Raw genomic sequence first — 21,963 nt, 5'->3', positions numbered from 1 at the left:
AGGGTCGTGAGGGCACCCAAGATGATTACCGAGAAGTCAAAAGCACATGCCAGTAATGGCAATGGGAAGGTCTGGGAAACAGCCAAAACGTAGCTGTCAGGAATGTGGGACAGAGTCCCTAGGGCAGCTTTTCCCAAAACATGTTCCAAGATATACTAGCTCTATGGGATGTTGACTTAACAATAATATGTGGTGAAAAGGTTTTCCAGACAAACACTGAGTTCAGAGTTAAGCAGGTTTTTTTCTATTGCAGAGCTTGTCAGAGCCTCTGATATGCCCACTAGTATTGTAAGTGTACAAGATGAAGCTTTAAAATTGGGCAAATAACAGATATTTCACACAGAATCCTGGATGTGGCCAGGAGTGATGGGAGATGAAGGATCCTCTTGTCAGAGTAGCACTCCACAGAACACACTTGGGGAAAAGTTGTCCCAGGGCCTGTGGCATGTGCTCTGAATTCATTTTCGCCTGGCTCTTAATTCTGGGGTTCGGAAGGAACTGGCAAACACCCACAGAAGTTATCTAGGATCTTATTGAGTGCTTCCCCCTCGTCCTTCCATCCGAATCACTTGGCTGATATTTGTTGCTGCTATTAACAGAATTCAGGAAATCAGCCCTTCTTAGAGGAAGAAGGACAAGTGAGACCACAAACAACAAAACATAATGAATGGATCAGAGCCTGTGTATAATTGGCCCTGAATTAGGCAAATAGGCTTTCCCCACTCCCTTAAAATGAAAACAAAATGGTAGTTTAAAGAAAGTACCAAAGGGACTATATCTAATAATAACAATGAGATTGAAAATGAGGGCACATGGTGTGTTTAGGGACGGCTGAGGCCAGTGAATGTCAAGGCAGACTGCATCTTTGACAGCCTCGCCTCACTGGCTCCTGAAATCCTCACACACAAAACAGCATTCTTCTTGCGTTCTTAAAGTGAAAGGCACTGTTTCCCTGTCACACTAGCAATGTTGCGAAGTAAATGTCATCCTTTCCTCCTCCTTGGCCCTGCCTTCTACAGCTAGTGCCCCTGCCAGTTGTTTCCTCAGCACGTCTCCAGCGTTCCTCTTCTCTTCCCCCTCGGCACGGCCTTACTTCTGGTCTCATCATCCTATGCCTGGGCTGATGCCTTTGCTTCCCAGCTGCAGTCGGCTGGGGATGAATGTGGGGTTAAGGCAGGCATTCCAGATATTTATAGAATTGTTCATGGTTCTTTTCCCATTAGCCATGAGTTACTTGAGGGTGAAGATAGTGTCTTATTTGTCTCTCTGTCTCTAGTAATTAGCCAAGTACCTGGCACTTTTAATTAAGGAGTTATCACTCAGTACATTTAAATAGGGAGAAAAAGAAAAAAACAAAGAATGGAATAAAGTAAAAGCATGATAGGTTTTATTACTCTTTTTGCAGTTGATCATTGGCTATTCTTAATTCTTACAGACCAGTTAGTACTTTAGCAGCATACAGATAAGATATATTAAAATCATACACTGAGTTTTTAAAAAGTAGATGGGCATGAGTGGTGGCTCATGCCTGTAATCCCATCACTTTGGGAGGGCGAGGCAGTAGGATCGCTTGAGCCCAGGAGTTCGAGACCAGCCTGGGCAAAATAGTGGGACCCCGTCTCTACAAAATATTTTTTAAAAATTAGCCGGGTGTGATGGTGCACCTGCCGTCCTAGCTGCTTGTGAGGCTGAAGTGAGAGGATCACTTGAGCCTGTAAGGTCAGAGCTGCAGTGAGCCATGACAGTGCCACTGCACTCCAGCCTGGGCGACAGAGCAAGACACTGTCTCAAAAAAAAAAAAAAAAAAAAAGAAAGAGACAAAAAGTTCATTAGCACTTAAACATGCTTTTCAGAAAACGACTAATTATCAAAAACTAGCAATTGTGATACTAGCAAATGAAGAAACGTCAAATGGAGAAGAAATGAAAAACGTTTTTAGAATCCAGGACACACATTTACAAGAATGTGAAATATTGTGAAAATAATTTGGAGGAGAATTATGATTAAATTATTTGAGACTTGAATTACCTGCAGTAAATTCAGCTGCATATCGGTTGTTAGGCATTTTATCATTACTAATCCTGTTACCATCTTTGTTGAATAAGAGATTCATACTTGATATACAAGGTCCATACATTTGTAAATAATTCATTATTATATTAGTTTGCAAGAGTCATGATTTTGCCAGAATTTATCCAAAATGGTCTATTGGTAATCCCAGAGAGTGGCAGAGGCACTGGCCAGTGAAGCTAACAGGCGGTGCTAAAGCCAGCATGAGCAAGTGCTGGGTGGTAGGAAAATAGAACTCAGGCAGTAGTGAGGGCAAATAGAAGCAGACAGGGCAGACCTAGAAGGAGACAGCAAGTAAGAGGCTTAGGAGGCTGGAGGAGCAGAAACTAAGGAACGCTCCCCTGGCATCATGCAGCATTATTACATAAGTGTTAGTAATTTCAAATAGTTATAACTATTTTAGATATACCATGTGCTAGCTACTGTTGTAGTATGCTCACTAGAATTTAATACTTGAATCCTCACAGCAACCTAGGTGGATACTATTATGAATCCTATGAATTTTCATTTATAGATGACAAAATTGAAGTACAGGGAAAGTAAGTCATTCACCCAGCTGATCATCAGTAAATGGAAAAGCCATGATTTGACCTCAGGAAAATGAGGGTTATTTGACAGGGCTGACTTGAAGAATGTTTAGATTGCTGTAGAACTGTATTTAGTGCTTGACGATATATAATAACTGATACAATTGGTATCCAAACAGCCGAATGTCATGCTTTTAGGGATCAAGGAAAGTTGCCTAAGTGTGCATGTGCCTAGCATTTGAGTTTTGATACGGATGATCATACCAGAAAAATATACCATCAGTTTTCAGGCCTATCTGCACAGTAATATGCGTGGAGTTCTTCATGATATATTCACTGATATTAAAGCTCAAAACTACTATGAATCTTAGGCTCTGGCGAAAAAATGTGATCGTTTAAAAATTCAGCATTTATCTTATCCTGTGGAATGGGCAACTTCTCAGGCCCATTTCTCACCACCAACAAAGCAGTAACACGAGGTGTTTTAATAAATCTATTGCCCAGTCTCTTCCATATTGCTATGCTTAGCTGTAAAAGAAGGGACCAAGAAATGGGTGTTATGCTGAATTGGAAACAATTTTCAGATAAAGCACAGCAGTCTGCGAACCTCCTCCAGCTCAAGATGGTGTCAACTAGAATTGCCTTTTGTAAGCAGGCAGAAAGAGACACATGTTCTTGATTGTGGTTTCTCTTTACTCCCACTTTCCACTCTGGTCATCCCTGTAGACACAGAGTAATTTGTGTACTGTAAATAGCTAGATCTTTCTGTAATCTTTATTTGTTTCTTTGTTTGTTTTTTGAGATGGAGTCTCACACTGTCGCCCAGGCTGGAGTGCAGTGGCTCAATCTCGGCTCACTGCAACCTCCACCTCCTAGGTTCAAGCGATTCTCCTGCTTCAGCCTCCTGAGTAGCTGGGATTACAGGCGCCCGCCGCCATGCCCGACTAATTTTTGCATTTTATTTTTTGTAGTAGAGACAATGTTTCACCATGTTGGCTAGGCTTCTCTCGAACTCCTGACCTCAGGTGATCCGCCTGCCTTGGCCTCCCAAAGTGCTGGGATTACAGGCGTGAACCACCACTCTCGACTTTAACCAACATTCTTAGTTGAACACAGCAGAAAGGGAAACCTCCATTAGTACATGGAACTCGGGCAGTAGTGAGGGCAAATATGAGGGAGAGCTGCCTTCCTGCTGCAGTGGTAAGTTCAGTCTCTACCTAAGAAAACAGCATGCCAAGGTACAGCAGAGCACACTGGCCAGCTCCAATGCAAGAGTCATCATGGAGTGTACCTTTTTTTTTTTTTTTTTTGACAGAGTTTCGCTCTTGTTGCCTAGGCTGGAGTGCAATGGCGCGATCTTGGCTCACCGCAACCTCCACCTCCTGGGTTCAAGCGATTCTCCTACCTCAGCCTCTTGAGTAGCTGGGATTACAGGCATACGCCACCACGCCTGGCTAATTTTTTTTTTTTTTTTTTTGTATTTTTAGTAGAGACAGGGTTTCTCCATGTTGGTCAGGCTGGTCTCAAACTCCCTACCTCAGGTGATCCACCTGCCTCGGCCTCCCAAAGTGCTGGGATTACAAGCATGAGCCACTGCACCTGGCCGGAGTATGCACTTTTAACATGTCTATGCAGGGACACATGGCCTCTAACAACAAATGGCCATCCCGAGAGTGGTGGAGCAGAGTGTTGGACCTCTGGAGCCCAAATTTTTATTGTAGCAATACACAGTCTTCTTATAACAGGTACTGTGGCCATGGGTCTTATCAGCTCCTATTCAAAATTGGAATTAGGACAAGTATAGCAGGTTGTGTTCTAACAGAATTCTAACTTTTAAGGTGCCACAGACAATAATATTCTTTAGAAATCTTAGTGTTATCCTTTTTATCCTTTCAGGGTAGCAAACAAAAGGCACTCAGTAAATAATTATGGAGTATAATTTGGGGAAAACAAAATATTTCTAGTCTGAAAATTATTGTTTTAAAAATTATTTTTGTCTTGAGAGGCTGTACATTTCTGTCAACTGCATGGCCACATTGTTGATATGCTTAAGAAAGATAACAGTCAAAGTTGCCTTTTTTATACTTTGTATTTGTGCTCATCCAACCATGAGACCTTTAAAAATATTGAATATCTGTAGTTATCTCCCTTCAAGTCTTATTTTGAGTTTATATTACCTTTGAACTCAAAAGATCTCAAGCCATTTGCTTTACCTGACAGTATGACATTCTTTAATTTTAGGTAGCATTGTATGATGAGTCTGAAATATTGGCAGCCTATAATGCATATAAGTTAGTGATCCTAGTAAATGTAAATAAAATAATCAACAGAAACATGCTGGGCATGGTGGCTTATGCCTGTAATTCCGTAACTTTGGGAGGCTGAGGCAGGAGGATTGCTTCACACCAGGAGTTAGAGACCAGCTTGGGCAACAGAAACCCCAATTTTTAAAAAATCAGCTGAACGTGGTGGTGCATGCCTGTAGTCACAGCTACTCAGGAGGCTGAGGTGGGAGGATCACTTGAGCTCAGATTGAGGCTGCAGTGAGTTGTGAGTGCACCTCAGTCTAGGTGGCAGAGTGAGGTCCTGTCTCAAAAACATAATGATAAATGAAAATAATAACAGAAACATTCAGTCAATAACTGGGATTTTTTTTACTGTTACTATTTTTTATCAAGACAAACATCTGGAGAATTCTACAATTCCAGATGCTTACCAATCTGCTTCTGGGTTGTGAAAAAATTATTTGGGTATGTATAGCTTTTAACTTTTTTTTTGTTTGTTTTAACTGAATATTGAGGATTTTGGTAGAATAACTTTGAATGTTTTGGATTTTAGATTTAAATGGAAATATCAAATTTTATATAGGTTGGGCTCTAGATATTTCCATATTGTCAGAATTTAGAAAACATCTTTTATGAAATAGAAACTAAGAATTTTGGCAAACAGAGAAAGTTGCCCAAGGTCTCCAGAATTCATTTGTTTGACAAATACATATTGAGCATCTACCCTGTGACAGGTGGTATTCCTGGGATTTGTCAGGAGCACAATTGCTGCCTTCCTGGAGCTTACATTCTAACCAGGGAAAACTGACAATAAACAATAAAAAAGTAAGTAAATAATGTAGTTTGTTAGAAAGCCATAGGTGCTACAGAAAAAAATAAACTATAAAGTAGGGGTCGGACTAGCAATAAAACTAAATAGTGTGGTCAGGGTAGTCCATGTGGACAAGATGCAATTTGAGCCAAGATTTAAAAAAGATAAAGCAATTAGCCTCAAAATAATCGGGGGGAAGAACTTTCCAGCACCAAGTAGTTTGCTCGGCCTGTTGGAGGAATAGCAAGGAGCCAGTGTGCCTGGAATGGAATGCCCAAGGGGCAATAGTGGCCATAGGGTAAAAGTGGTAATGGGGCTAAGGCCAGATCCTATAAAGCTTACCAACTACTGCAAAGAACTTGAGATTTTACTCTCAGTAGAATGTGTATCCATTGGAGAATTTTAAGCACAGGATCTGACTTGGGTTTTAAAAGGGTCTCTCTGGTCCTGGTTTGACAATATGGACTGCACTGGGAACAAGGGAAGGAGCAGGGGTCTTACTGCTGTAATTCAGTTAAAAATTATGGTAGTTTAGGCTGGAATAGTAGCACCAGAGTTAGTGCTAGATGGTAAAATCTGGAAATATTTTGAAAGTAGAGCCACCAGGATTTCCTGGTGAATAGGATGTAGAGTATGAGAGAAAAAGAGGATTTGGGGTGTTTCCAAGGTTTTAGCCTGTGCATAAATGGAGTTATTACTATTGATTCAGAGAAAACCTTAAGGCAGCTAGTTTTAGATAAGAGTTGGGTGATGAGGGGTTCAGATATTAATCTGTTGATAGTGAGATGGCTCTTAGACATACTGGGGAAGATGCTGGTAGGCAACTGTATGTGTAAATCTGGAGACGGGTGAGGTCTGCAGTGGAGATTTAAGTGTAGGATAATCTCAACATGTGGAAGGCATGGAAGTGTGGGTGCAAGTGGGAGACGAGAACCAAGCACTAATCCAAGTGCACTTCAATATTTAACTTTAATTTTAAGAGACAAGGTCTTTTTTTTTTTTTTTTTTTTTTTCCGAGATGGAGTCTTGCTCTGTCGTCCAGGCTGAAGTGCAGTGGCGCGATCTCGGCTCACTGCAAGCTCCGCCTCCCGGTTTCACGCCATTCTCCTGCCTCAGCCTCCCGAGTAGCTGGGACCACAGGCGCCCACCACCACGCCCGGCTAATTTTTTGTATTTTTGGTAGAGATGGGGTTTCACCGTGTTAGCCAGGATGGTCTCGATCTCCTGACCTCGTGGTTCACCTGCCTCAGCCTCCCAAAGTGCTAGGATTACAGGCGTGAGCCACTGCGCCCAGCCGAGACAAGGTCTTTCACTGTTACAGCTGGAGCACAGTGGTGCAATCACAGGTCACTGCAATCTCAAACTCCTGGGCTCAAGTAATCTTCCCAAGTAGCTAAGACTATAGGTGTGCACCACCATGCCCAGCTAATTTTTTTTTTACTTTTTGTAGAGATAGTGTCTTGCTGTGTTGCCGAAGCTAGTCTCAAACTCTTATCTTAAGCAGTCCTCTCTCCATGGCGTCCCTAAGTGCTGGGATTACAGGCATGAGCCATCATGCCTGGCCAGGCACTTTAATTTTAAAGAGCCTTTAATATGGTTTCTTGCCATGTCAGAGATAAGAACAGCTTAATATTTCTTGACTTTTCCTTGGTTAAACAAGGGGTATGCTTTAAAATTTTTTTTAATTTTAATTGTGGTAAAAGGTACTTAAAATTTGCCATCATAACCATTTTTAAATGTACATTTCACTGTCATTAAATACATTCACCACTATCATCCACAGAACTCTTCATCTTGCAAAACTGAATTCTGCACCCACTAAACAATAACTCCCTTTTCTTCTTCCTCCCAGCTCCTCAAAACCTTCATTCCATTTTCTGTTTCTATGATTTTAAAGTGGAATTATACAGTATTTCTCTTTTTGTAACTGGCTTATTTCACTTAGCATTATGTGTGTCCTCAAGATTCATCCATGCTGTAGCATATGATAGAATTTCCTGCTGGGCGCAGTGGCTCACACCTGTAATCCCAGCACTTTGGGAGGCCAAGGTGAATGGATCACCTGAAGTCAGGAGTTCGAGACCAGCCTGGCCAACGTGGTGAAACCCTGTCTCTACTAAAAATACAAAAATTAGCTGCACATGGTGGTGGGCGACACAGCCTCCCAAAGTGTTGGGATTACAGGCGTGAGCTGCTGCGCCAGGCCTGCTTCTACTCTTTGACTATTGTGAATTAATGCTGCTGTGAACATGGATGTACAAATGTAAGGGATATGTTTTTGTTTTTTTGTTTTTAAGATGGAGTCTCACTCTGTCACCTAGGCTGGAGTGCAGTGGCACAGTCTTGGCTCACTGCAACCTCCGCCTCCCGGATTCAAGCAATTCTCCCACCTCAGTCTCCTGAGTAGCTGAGATTACAGGTACCCACCATCATGACCAGCTACTTTTTGTATTTTTAGTAGAAACTGGGTTTCACCATGTTTCCCAGGCTGGTCTTGAACTCCTGACCTCAGGTGATCTGCCCGCCTCACCCTCCCAAAGTGTTGGGATTACAGACCTGCGCCACAATGCCCAGCAGGGATATGCTTTTTTAAAAGTCTCTGTGATATGTATACTTGGTGACTTTCATAGATTTTTAAAAATATAAGTAATATATAAATACATTTTTATTATAAAAGATTTAAATGATATAGCTGTTAAGAGACCAAAATATGAAAATTCTCATTCATTCTCTCACCTCACCTCCATCTGCAATTCCCAAAGTTACATTTGGTGTGCTATCTTCCCTCTCTTTCAGTACATTTCTATACATTTGTCTATAACTTATTCTTTTTAAAAACTGAGATATTATACATATTCTACAGTTTAATAATGCTTGGAGACCTCTCAATTATTTATATTTTGGAAATATTCCCAGTCTGCTGCGTATGTTCTATAGTGTTATATTTACCTTTACATGTACAGGGCTATTACTGTAGATTAGAGTCCTAGAAGTGCATGCAGTTCCTAGGTCCAAGGAACTTTCTTTAACTATTCATCAGATTTTCTTTTTGAACAACCTTTGTGGCTTGATAATTATGTTTCTAGAAAATTTATTATTCAGGTTTAGAAGTTTGGGGAGCTGTTTGAAATAACACTCAAATAAATTTCCTGGCTATGGATTTGTTCCCCATAGCAAGAGAGTTGTAAACTATGAGTTTTATAACCTTAATGGCTTTTTTTTAAAAAAGGCAATTGATCTCTTAATCTAGGTGTTTTAGCTAGCATATGGGAGATGTAATCTGCAATCTATGGGACAAATGGGGGAGTTTTGGGAGTTATGATAGAAGACTGTTGAAAAATGTTTTATAATAATGTTTTACAGTAGAGAAACCTGGTAGACGCCACCTCATCAGCCGACCAGGGTTAACATCATATGATAATCATATTGCTATCATGCAGTGATATTCATATAATAAAGTGAGATGGGTGCATTGCCTCTGTGATATTCTTACCCCAAACCCATAACCACAGTCTCATAATGAGAAAATAACAGAAACCCAATTTGAGGGACATTCCACAAAATACCTGACCATGTTCTTCAAAAGTGCTATGGTGCCAAAAGTCATGCAAGACAAATCTAAGTAATTCTCACAGGTTGTAGTACACTAAGGAGACAGTGAAAACTAAATGCAAATAATGTGGTTTTTGGTTTTTTAAAGTATGTTTATCCTTATGGACAATATGCTCCCATAAAGATCGTCTACCCTAGAAAACTGTGTCTTCCCTCTTAAATCCAAGAGATGCTTGTCCCAAAGGGTGGACTCCATTGAGATCTCCTGGGCTAGAGACCCAGTGCATGGATGGATGAGACAGTATAAGCAAGACCGTATAAAGTTGTGATCTGAGCTCATGGACACTGTGGTAAGAGGTCAGGCCCGAAGAATCAGAGAACTGAGTGGATTTTGCAATGGATAGCCAAAGAGAGGGTCCAAACTTAAAATGCGAAACAATAATTCAAGAATGATTTGGTAAAATGTAATATAACAGCCTATAACAGAGTCTTGCAAATAGTAGCCAAAAGTCACCCTAACCAATCGTAGGGCATATCTACCACACAAAAGTGTGACTTAGCGCATGACTATTTAAATGCCAAAAAAGACAGATAAAGGAAAGTTAAGCCATAGTGGCAACCTCTGCAGTTGGAACGAGGGAGCTATATCAGTCAACAGTGAGGCCAATTGAGAATATTTGAGGTTGGCGTATGTCTAGGGATTCCTATAGGAGATACAACCCAGCAAGCATAGGTCAGCAACCCAAGGTCAGAGTACAAAATGGGTTAATACTAAAAAGTGGTTAAAAAGATGACCAGTCCTCAAGAGGAGATAGTATTTAAATCGGATACCTCTCCTTCCCCATGCTAACTAACATACTGTAATTTGTTATGGCTGTTTCTAAGGTAACTGTTTATAATTATAAATCAGCCCTACTGGTTCTTCTTGATATTGTAATTTGCAATCAAAGAACCTCTAGAGTTAATGTAAAACTTCTTGAATGAGAGACCATCTGGTTACAATTTTGGTTTCAATTCCCTGTTAGGCAACTGACACCCAAATAAGGACTGTTTCCAAATATGAGTAGGCTAAGTCAGTCATAAACAAACAAAAAGTTTCAGTTTTTGTTGCTATTATCCAAGATGTTAGCAGATGAAGTGTTTAATGAAAGGGTGCTTCTTTTAGGCAAACTTCTTTTACCATGATTTGTTTAACCTATACCAGTGGTCCGTACATTTTTTCCTGTAAAGGGCCAAATAATTATTAATAGTATTTTTAGCCTTGCAGCCACGTATGATCTCTATGTATTTGTCATTGCCTTTTTGTTTTTTTAAACAAATGTTTAGAAATGTAAATGTTCTCTGTGTCCTTCACCATGTTTTCATGCTTTGTGATAGTGGCTGAAGTTTAGAGACTTGTTTTAATAAACAATGTTCTGAAATGTTGATCTAATTGCCTCTGGCAAAAGATGTGTAATCATGACTTTGATGAACTTATTTTAAAAATAGATGCACAGTTGATCTCTTATTGCACGCATTTTGGCACATTCATGGGAGATATTCTCTATAAACATGACACTTGCAAAACCTACCATACCCTGAAAGTTTGCTGTCTAGAAATTAAGTGCCTAGTTTTCATTCAAATTAATATTTAGGTAAGACATGTTTTATTTCTAAATAGACTGTCAAACTTTTTTCATATTTTAATGTGTAATGGTGATGACCTTTTTAAAAAGACTCAACGTAATTTGTTTTCTCATTTAACCCATTAACTGCCCCCTTTGTGTAGTATTGTTGCTGCTTTCTCTTATAAATTGATGATGTCTCAGGGTCTCAATTTACAATTACATTAGTTTCTTCCTCTAGTTTGTAGTTGAGCTGTGGCTCTGCACTGTTTGGGCCTGTACAGCCATCCTTCACTAGACCCCGGGAGGTGGCCTTTAGTAGGCTCAAAGGTGGCCTTTAAGCCATTCTTAGTATCACTGTGAAAAAGCATCCAGATTTTCCCCCTGAAAGGCCAAGTGGTTGCATGACGTGTTGTGGATTTTAGGGATATACTTTGCCTATTTCACATACTTTTTTCCAAGAAGATAGATAAGCTTACACATGTAAAGGTTTCAACTGTATTTCTTCTGTTTATAATTTTATTTATTTTGAGATGGTGTCTCGCTCTGTCACTCATTTTGGAGTGCAGCGCAGTGGTGTGATCACGGCTCACTGTGGCCTCAAACTCCCAGGTTTAAGCCATCCTCGCACCTCGGCCTTCTAAGTAGCTGGGACTACAGATGTATGCCACCACACCCAGTTAATGTTTTTTGTATTTTTTTGAAGAGACAGGATTTCGCCATGGCTGCCTACCTGGTCTCAAACTCCTGGGCTTAAGTGATCTGCCTGCCTCAGCCTCGCAAAGTGTTGAGATTACGTGAGCCACTGCACCCAGCCTTTTTATAATTTTAATAATAATCTGTCAATCTTTCATTACTTTTGCTTTCTAAATTCTTGTTATATTTTACTAAACAATGCTTAATCTCGCTGATAAACCATTTTAGCAGAAGTATGTCTGATGAGGACCACCCCCGCCTTTTTTTTTCTTTTCTCAGAGTTGCAAGGTCTCCCTCTGTTGACCAGGCTGGAGTGCAGTGGTGTGATTATAGCTCACTGCTTCCTCAACCTCCTGGGCTCAAGAGATCCTCTCACCTCAACCTCCCCAGTAGCTGGGACCACAAGCGTGCACCACCATGCCCAGCTAATTTTTATTTTTTTTAAGTAAAAACAGGGTCTTATGTTGCCCAGGCTGGTCTCAAACTCCTAGCGTCATTTAATTTCTGTTTTGGTATTGGCTCTGAAAGAACTGTTGAGACAATACTTGGAACTCTTGATATTTTCCAAAATCTGTTTTACCAAGATAAATTTTAAGGAGAGCAACAGAAAATAAAGCAGAAATGTGGTTTCTTTGTTGGGTTTTTTTTTTTTTTTTTTTTAAGATGGAGTTTCACTCTTGTTGCCCAGGCTGGAGTGCAATGGTGCGATCTCAGCTCACTGCAACCTCCCCCCATCCTGGGTTCAGGTGATTCTCCTGTCTCAGCCTCCTGAGTAGCTAGGATTACAGGCGCCCACCACCACATCTGGCTAATTTTTGTATTTTTAGTAGAGACGGGGTTTTACCATGTTGGCCAGGCTGGTCTTGAACTCCTGACCTCAGGTGATCCACCCGCCTTGGCCTCCCAGAGTGCTGGGATTACAGGCATGAGCCACCGCGCCTGGCCCGAATGTGGTTTCTAATCAATATTATTTAATAATGAATTGGATTAAGAGTTTTTTGGGGTTTTTTAACTCAATAGAAAGTTGATTGGGTTTTTAAAAAATAGCTTGTTTTCAATAATTAAGGCTTAAAAAATCTCTGAGTTCTCTTTGAGATATTTGGATTCTATAAAAAATGAAACTCTTTGTTTCTTAACCAAATGATAATTCCTTAAATTGCATTCTTTGATTCAATTATACTGAATTTCCTGGTAGAAATTTTATTTTCTCTGAAGCAGAGTCAGTGGTCTTAATATCACCATGTCAACCAGAAGAGAAGGAAATCTAATATGCATAATAGAGAACACTGACACATGACTTCTTTAAAAGTCTCTGAAATTCAACATATAACTTTTTATACCAGAAAGTGAGCAAACATTTAATCCTTCCTCTTCGTCTATGTCTCATGATGTATTTGTGTGATTTTAAAGAACATTTTGGAGTTTTTGAGTTCTATATAAATGTGACCATGTTATCTGTATAATCTTGCCATCCTTTCTTTGGAAAACATGGGTCACCGTTAGCGTATGTCATGGATGTTGATGTGGAGTCTGAGTAAGCTAGTGGGCGAGAGGGTGTGTGTGTGGACGTGGGCGCATGTGTGTATTTGTTAGTTTCAAATCGAGCCATTCTTCTAGAGTCTTTAGGTCAGCTGTCACGTTGGGCTTTCCTCCTTTGTTCTTTTGAGTTGCTCTGTGACTAGCCACAGACCCAACACTAAAAAGGAAGGCTTTTAACGGATTAATTCCGTCCTTTCCTTCGCCTACATTGTAGCAGCTGCGTTCTGCCCTTTCTGTGGCCCTGCAAGGAGAGGAGGCCTGTGTATAACAGTCTTCTGTCAACATCCATTATAAGATTCCTAAAGCACATGGAATGAGATAGTTCCCAGGAAAACTCTTTGTTAAGGCCAGCCCATGTGGGAAAAGTGTTTCTATGCTTAGTCTTGTAACTATGACTGTTTTTGTTTTATGGGGTCAGGGGAAATTTAACTTATAAGGCAGTATTGTGCTATGCCTCCATACTTACCTGCCCTTTCTTTCTGAACTCTTGCAGGCAGCAGTACCTGTCCAAAGATCGCTTTAGTTCCACCTTGCTCCACAAGCAGCACAACCACACTGGTTGGTGAGAATGTATCTGAAGAAGAGGCTCAGGGAATAAATGGGAACAGGCCAGCAAAACACTCAGCTGCAAGTCCAAAGCCACAAGGTATGCTCACTGGGAGTTTGTGTTCGGGGTGGGTACGTTGTTGATCAATGAAGGCTAACCAGAAAAATGATGGCCACAAAGAAAGTGTTTTAAGCTAGAAGGAAGGAATTGGGTACATTATTTTTTAGAGAAGAGTCCATCTGTGCATCTTCTCAGGCAGAGGTTGCTATTTGTTATGCTCCTGAAACAACATACATTTCTCTATATGGATCTTTTCATGTTGCTGAAATTGTTTGCATGTCATCTTAACGGAACTGTGATCTCTTTATTACGCCTGATCTAGTACAGGGACTTACTGTCTGTGTAATAAATGTGTTTGGAGCTACTGTTAGAAAGAAATGATTTGCTAGATGTCAGTATCTGTAAAACATAATTCTAAAACAGCACTTCGTGTACTTATCAAGCATGTGACTTGAAAATATTAAGGAGGTAGGGCATGAAAACACCTGATAGTAAGGTCTTCCGCAGAAAGGAACAGTAACAGCCCTTCATTCAGGATTGAGTGGCCAGTGAGGGTAAAGAAAAAGCCATAATGGTAGGAAGCTTGAATGATTTTTTTCAGTGACCATTTCCTTTTACAAAGAAATTTCCAGTGAACTGGGTATTAACTTTGAGAAGCACAGAATTATAGTTTTGATTATAGAGAGCAAGGCCTTTTGAAATGGAACACAAAAGCTAAGCTACCGTACGGTTTAATGTGTAGTTTCTTCCTTACAGATTTTCATTTATAGTGAGTGCTAAACAGATATGAGAAATAATACTGGGCATTGTCAGAATTACTACAGTTGGGAAAAATCAGTTTCTATTTTTATTTATTTTGTGTTTACTTAGGTCTCTTTCCTGTTCTTGCAAAGAAAAATGTATTCTAGAGCATGCATTATAAAATAAGTGGTGTTATTCCTTAAAGTTGTATGTTTTAAGGATTTCTGAAAGAAAATTTTAGAACGAGTTTAAAATGAATCTTCTAGATTATGGGATATTTGTCTTGTTCTCACTACAATTATATTTGTGGTGGTATGGAATATCACTATCAAGCAAGGTCAGATAATTGATGATTCAGATGAGTAGCCTATTCACGAGCTTATAACCATTTCTTTTGACTACACTGCTCCCTTATAGCATTGACGTGAATATAAACATAGGACTTTTTTTGACCATGATTTAAGCCTTTTTATTTCCAAAATATAAAATTCCATTTCGCCCATTAGACCCGAGTTGACAAAGATCCAGTGTGAGGTAAGAATATTAATAATGAATACAATTGTAGTTGTAATTTTCCTGATCAAAGGAAGAATTTCATTACTTAAAAAGCCTTTATTTTTGGAAGATGCAGTGCAATACTTCATTGTTTTCCAAAGTCAGTGTATTGAGAGATATAAGAGTGTCCTTTCTGAGCTGCATGTGCCAAAATAATCCCCTTTTTAAGTAGACAACACTTAACCTTGCTTTTGCTGTTGTGTAGTTATATTAAAGCCACTATATAGTTATATAAATACATATTTACTTCCTATGTTAAATATGGGCTAATTATGTATATATACTTTTCTAACTAAAGGGAATATTTGCAGATATTAAATAAATCATGGAGTACTTTATACTTCTTTTTCAAAATACTTTCAGGCAGTGTTTGGCCTTTCCCTGATACCCATGGCTAAAATTTTAACCTCACCTTTCACCCTGCCCTTTTATATTTCCCTATGTTGTAGTCTGTTCAGGCTGCTGTAACAAAATACCATAAATTGGGTAGCTTATAAACAATAGAAATGTAGTTCTCACAGTTTTGTGATCTGAAAGTCCAAGATCAGATTCAGGGTCTGATGAGGGCTTGCTTTCTGGTCCACAGGTGGGTCCAAGATCAGATTCAGAGTGTAATGAGGGCCTGCTTTGTGGTCCATATCTTTTCACTATAACCTCACAGGGTGGAAGGGGTGAGAGGTCTCTCTGGGGCCTCTTTTCAATGGCACTAATTTGACTAATGAGCGCTCAGTCCTCATGATCTACTCACCTCCCAAAGGCCCCACCTCTTCATATTGTCACCTTGGGAATGAGGATGGCAACATGAATTTTAGGACACAAACACTCAGACCACAGCACTCCGTATGAACTTTATTTTTTCTCATTCATTACAACCTGACCTGCTGTATGTTTTATTCATCAACTCAGTTTTTTCTGCCTATGTGTCCGCTCACATAGTACATAACCAGTCTTCAATAACACTGCTATATTGCTGCATTTCTTCCCCTTTGTTTCTGCTATTCTTTAAAACTTTGAACATGTGCCATGCAGGGACCAACGTCCCTGAAACGAGGCTACATCTTAGTATTGTCAGATGAGCTGCCACATAGATTGGTCAGTAAGTCAATCAACAGTACCCAGTAATGAGTGTTTCTTACTCTTTAGTGGAGAGAAGCTAATTTTAATTTCTCCTAACATTTGGGTGATGGAGGCAGAGAAGAGAAGGGGGTGCTAATAGGGACCTACTGCATGGACCAAGGAATTATCACCCCCGACACCTTTGTTCCTGCCTCACTGCAAATCCCTTACAAGTTGTGAATGGTGAGGTTGCTGGGGCTTCAAGGTCACTATGTGTGTGGTCCTAACAAGGGAAGTGGAGTCAGGCTGGCAGGAGCAGGGGAAAGCAGAAAGAAAAAGCAGATAAACTGTTAAGTCTGCCTTTCTTCCTGGTCCAGGGCGTGTAGCCCTCCTGTGCAAATAACTCACAATCTTCCTGCACTTATCACCAGACACCGTGGCTGATAGAAAAATGAAAGTTAGCTCACTGCAACCTTGGCACTGGCATTATCAGTACTGCATGTAGCCCTCTCCAGCACAAGCACCATCCTATAAAATCCCCAGGAAGCCTTTGTCTCTTTGTAGTCAGCTCCTGTCTTGCTGATCTGCCTGTTGCTTTCTTGCAGTGTTATTTTCATACTTTGTGTAATAAATATGCCTTTCTCTACCTACAACTGTCTTGGTAAATTCCTTTACTGCCAACGCCACCAGCCCCGGATAGTTGCTACCCACAACACTATGTTGTTTTAGTTTAATTTAGGACTCTTATTCTAGGTGAGTAGTTCTCAAGCGGAGACAGTTTTGCCCACACTTGCATATCCTCCCCCGACAATAGGACATTGGTAGTACCTGGGGACATTTCTGCTTGACACTGCTTGTGGGAGTTGCTACTTGCAGCCAGTGAGTGCAGGGTAGGGCTGTTGCTCTACATCCTGCAATGCACGGGACAGTCCACAACAAAGAATTCGTACAAACTATAATATCAGTTGCTGCATTTGCAAAACTCTCACCTAGATAAAAATAAGCACGTAATTATATCTTTTTTTCCTTATGTAGATTGCTAAGAAGATTATAGTCACAATTTATTGTGGGCTTTTTTTTTTTTTTTTTTTGAGAGAGAGGGTTTTATTCTGTCACCCAGGCTGGAGTGCAGTGGTGTGATCTTGGCTCACTGCGGCCTCCCCCTCCCAGGTTTGAGTGATTCTCCCACTTCAGCCTCCTCAGTAGCTGGACTACAGGAATGTACCACAACGCCCAGATAATTTTTGTATTTTTTGTTAGAACCTGGGTTTTACCATGTTGGCAAGGCTGGTCTCAAACTCCTGACCTCAGGTGATCTGCCTGCCTTGGCCTTCCAAAGTGCTGGGATTACAGGCATGAGCCACTGTGCCCAGCCTATTGTGGTAATTTTAAAAGGGGAAAGTATTGCACATCTTTATTAGTGGTGATTATGTAGTAATGTCTCTGGAACAATATATGGTTTACGTTTTGTGTTTATTAATTACCAGTAAGTAAATATTTTTGAAGAATTATTTATAGGTTTTTAAAAGGTGAATGAGCTAAGTTTTATTTTATTTTAAACCTGAAAAAGGAATGACCAGAATGGCAGCCCTTTGCTATTTCAAAATCAGCAGAAAGAAAGAAAGATAAATTTTAGATTAGAGATTGGATAAACTTGCATTTGGATCCAAATTGGAATATGTAGATTTCGAAATGGATTTGTTTCATAATTAGAGCTTGTTTTGCCTCAGCCTCAGAAAATACCCTAAGGCCTTGGAAACAATGGCTTATTCACTTCATACCAATCCTAATAGTCAAACAAATTACTGAGCAACCTCCAGCATAAGTCTTTCTTCTTGTTCACCACTTTTAATACTGGCCTGTTTCCTGCCATGCTAGACAGTGACTCAAAATAGCTCCTTTGGTAATTAAAGTTAATAGTTCTTTTTCTCTTAACAGCTTCTATCCAGAACATTCTCCATAGTTCCTGATTATTTTTATAAAGTGCAAATTGTCACATAATGTCTCAATCATTAAATGCTTTAAAGAGCCACATTGTTGTTTGAGTAACTTACATAAATATAGAGTACTTAAACCTATTCATTTGCTTCTAAAGTAAAAATCTATGTATAATGATCCATTCTTTTAAAAGTGTAATGTTATAATGCATTTATACATAGCCAGCTTTTGTTGTTTCTGTTTTCAAAAAGAAGAGTAATTGAAGACTACTGACTTAAACTGGCAATTGGTTTCTTTTCATTCTAGATAATTACTTTGAATGATCAATTTTTTTTCCTATTTACATCTATAAATTTGGGTGTAATAAAACCCATCTTATTTATAGTCTGATAGAGATCTCAAATTTAGTGTATATGAAACTGAACTGCTAACTGCTATTCTCCTCTCCAAAAATTGCTTTGCCTGCTATGTCACTTGGCCATCGTTCCATCCTTCTGGTAGTTGAGACCCAAGGCTTCAGAGTCATCCTTGCCTCCCCTCTCTTTCTCTCATATGTCTAATTTAATCTTATCAGGAAATCTACTTTAAAAATTTACCTAGAATCCAAGTATTTCTCACTATCTTTTCCTAAGCACTGTGATCTCTTGCCTGAATTTCTATAATATCCTCTTAATTGTCCACCCTGCTTCTCCCCTGTTTTCCTCTACATTCTCAACACAGCTCCCAGAGTGATCCTGCTGAAAGTTAAGTTATATCATGTTACATTTCAGCCCAGAACCCTGCAGGACTTCTCATTTCATGCAAAGTCAAAATAAGTGGTCCAGAGTCTACTTTCTCAGGCCTCCCTATGCACTACTTTTGTCCACATGCCCATTCTGCTCCAATCCTGCTGGCCTCCAGACCCCAGCTGTCCCTGGCTGTCATTCCATCTGCTGGAAAGCCCTTCCCCAAACAGTTCCTTCCACTTCAAGGCTTACTCAAATCCCAGCTTTTCACGGAGGCCTAACTTTGAACACCCTGTTTAAGACTGAAATCTGCCCTCCCTTTGACTTCCCACACCCTGGATGGTATTTATCTTGTTCTTTTAGCCCTCACCACGTTTTCTCCTAGCACTTACCTCCTTCCGATAAATGATTTACTTGCTATTTTTTTGTTCATTTTTCCTTTGCTCATTGATAGGCTCAAGTGGCTAGAACCTAGTAGATATTCAATAAGTATTCATTTAATTAATGAAAAAGTGAAAATAAACACCCTATATAGAGGTATAAGAATTGTTCTAGGATATATATTTTCTAAATGCTGAATTCATAGTGGTTTTATAAATTTATACTGTCATCAAAAATGTTGTGTTCACATTGCTTCATATCTTCACTGACACTTGGTATTGTCAGATTTAAAATTCTGGTCAAGCTGGGCGTGGTGGCTCACGCCTGTAATCCCAGCACTTTGGGAGGCTGAGGTGGGCGGATCACGAGGTCAGGAGTTCGAGACCAGCCTGGCCAACATGGTGAAACCCCATCTACTAAAGATACAAAAAATTAGCCGGTCGTGGGTGGTGCGTACCTGTAATCCCAACTATTCGGGAGTTTGAGGCAGCAGAATTTCTTGAACCCAGGAGGTGGAGGTTGCAGTGAGCTGAGATCGCGCCATTGCACTCCAGCCTGGGCGACAGGGCAAGACGCTGTCTCAAAAAAAAAAAAAAAAAGAAATGCTAAAATTCTAGTCAATCTGATTTGACTGAAATGGTATCAGCTTATGGATTTAATTTGTATTTCCCTGAAATACTAATAAGTGAGGGTGAACACTATTTTTCCTGTCTATATCCTTTGGATTGTTAGGTCTTTTAGTTAATAGTGCATAGGAGTTTATTTATTTATTTATTTATTTACTTATGTATTTAATTTTTTTTGAGGCAGGCTGTCTATTGCCCAGGCTGGAGTGTAGTGGCATGATCTCAGCTCACAGCAACCTCCACCTCCCGGGTTCAAGCGATTCTCCTGCCTCAGCCTCCCAAGTAGCTGGGATTACAGGCATGTGCCACCACGCCCGGCTAATTTTTGTATTTTTAGTAGCGTGGGGTTTCGAACTCCTGACCTCAGCTGAGCCACCTGCCTCGGCCTCCCAAAGTGCTAGGATTACAGGCATGAGACATCGTGCCTCAGTTTTTTTATTCTGATTGTTATTCCTTTCTTCCTTATAATACAAAATAATACAAAATAATTCCAGATAATACAAAAGTCTTATCTGGGTCTGTAAGATCCAGTTCTTCACAGGGCCTTGTAGAAGAGCCAAGGATGGCAGAACAAAGAAGGGGGCAGATGAAGGGCATTCTTATATTTTGAAACTTTGTATCCTGCCACGAAATTTCACATAGATGTTATATGGTTATCTTAAAAATAGACGTCTCATATATGTTAATCTTGTGCAAGTACAAAGTGCTTTCATAGGTCGGGTTCTTTCGTGTGTTTTTAAATCCTTTTCTAGTCATTTACTTCTCAAAGTAGCTGTGTGTTACTTTTTCAGTCTTTGATAGGAGCAGTAAGATTAAATATGAATTTGTTTTATGAAATAGTGATTTTCCTTAAGAGTTGAATGTGGCTGGGCACGGTGGCTCACGCCTGTAATCCCAGCACTTTGGGAGGCTGAGACAGGCGGATCACCTGAGGTCGGGAGTTTGAGGCCAACCTGGCCAACATGGCAAAACCCTGTCTCTACTAAAAGTACAAAACTTAACTGGGTGTGGTGGCAGGTGCCTGTAATCCCAGCTACTCTTGAGGCTGAGGCACAAGAATCACTTGAACCTGGAAGGCGGAGGTTGCAGTGAGCTGAGATTGCACCACTACCCTCCAGCCTGGGTGACAGAGTGAGATTCTGTCTCAAAAAAAAAAAAGAAAAAAAGAGTTGAATGTTAACCTATAATCATGGGTTACAAGAAGTATTGAGCCGAAACAAAGATGAGATTCATTTCCTGTTCATCAAGGAACTCAAAAGTCTAGGGAGGCAACCCTGGTTGTAAAATATTATAAAACAAAATGACAAATGTTAGTTGAGAAGATATTTGAAGATTTTTGAGGCAGGGTGGGAGGGCAAGAGGTGGAAGAGTCAGATAAGCCTTCTTAAAAAGTTGATGACTGAGGTGAGCCTTGTGGGAATTAGGGGATTTTGCCAAGTGGACCATTCTAGGTATGTGCCAAAGCCTGAAGGCCTGAAAAAACCTTACCAAGCTTACAATGGAAGATGCAATTCAGTGTGGCTGGAATCTAGGCTGCATAGCGGGTGGGAGAGTAGAGATGAGCCAAGTAGTAAGAAAGTTCCCAAGAAATCTATTTCAAAAGAAAATGAAGCCAGGGGGGGGCTGTCACCTGTAATCCCAGCTACTCTGGAGACTGAGATGTAGGATCACTTATGCCCAGGAGTTTGAGGTTACAATGAGATATGATTGCACCAGTGCACTCCAGCCTGGGTGACAGAGCAAGACCATCTGTGTGCGTGCGTGTGTGTATGTATGTTTACACACACACATACATACACATACACACATAAAAGATAAAATAGAAAAGAAAATGAACCTACTGTGGTGGCTTTCCAATAGATATGTTGTTTTCATTTAGCTCTAGATATATAATAAGGTTCTTACAACATGATTCTGCAGTTGTTCATATCCTAGCAGAATTGTACTTAGCTGATCTTATTCAGCTAAGTAAATGTTATAGTAGGTATATTGGATTCAGGGCACCTTTTACCTGAAAAGCTTACTTGCTCTAGGGAGCTTAACAATCAAGTAGGGAAAGACTGTGTTTGCATACTACACTGTTCTCAGAGTGTGAAACACAAATCTGGAAATGATTTTGCTAGTTTTAAATGTCACACTATTGATCTCTAGAATTAATATTTATCTGATGAAAGGGGAAAAAATCTAAATAAATAAATAATTGAAATACCAAGAAGAGGAGGAATCGGAACTTTAGGGTTTTCCATTCTC

The 21,963-nt window shown here is 40.0% G+C and overlaps 1 protein-coding gene across 14 annotated transcripts in view; it reads left to right on the top strand.

The window, feature by feature from the left end:
• FGD4 (FYVE, RhoGEF and PH domain containing 4) overlaps window positions 1-21,963 on the top strand; it is a 247,236-nt gene that overhangs the window by 151,977 nt on the left and 73,296 nt on the right. For all 14 annotated transcript variants that reach the window (XM_063785778.1, XM_063785781.1, XM_063785779.1 and 11 more), the window contains exon 2: window positions 13,578-13,730. In XM_063785778.1, coding sequence (XP_063641848.1) covers window positions 13,578-13,730 — 153 coding nt within the window. The remainder of the gene's footprint in view (window positions 1-13,577; window positions 13,731-21,963) is intronic.

This window comes from Pan troglodytes, chromosome 10 (genome assembly GCF_028858775.2).
Source record: "Pan troglodytes isolate AG18354 chromosome 10, NHGRI_mPanTro3-v2.0_pri, whole genome shotgun sequence".
Classification (NCBI taxonomy): domain Eukaryota; kingdom Metazoa; phylum Chordata; class Mammalia; order Primates; family Hominidae; genus Pan; species Pan troglodytes.
This window is presented reverse-complemented; position numbering and strand designations above follow the sequence as displayed.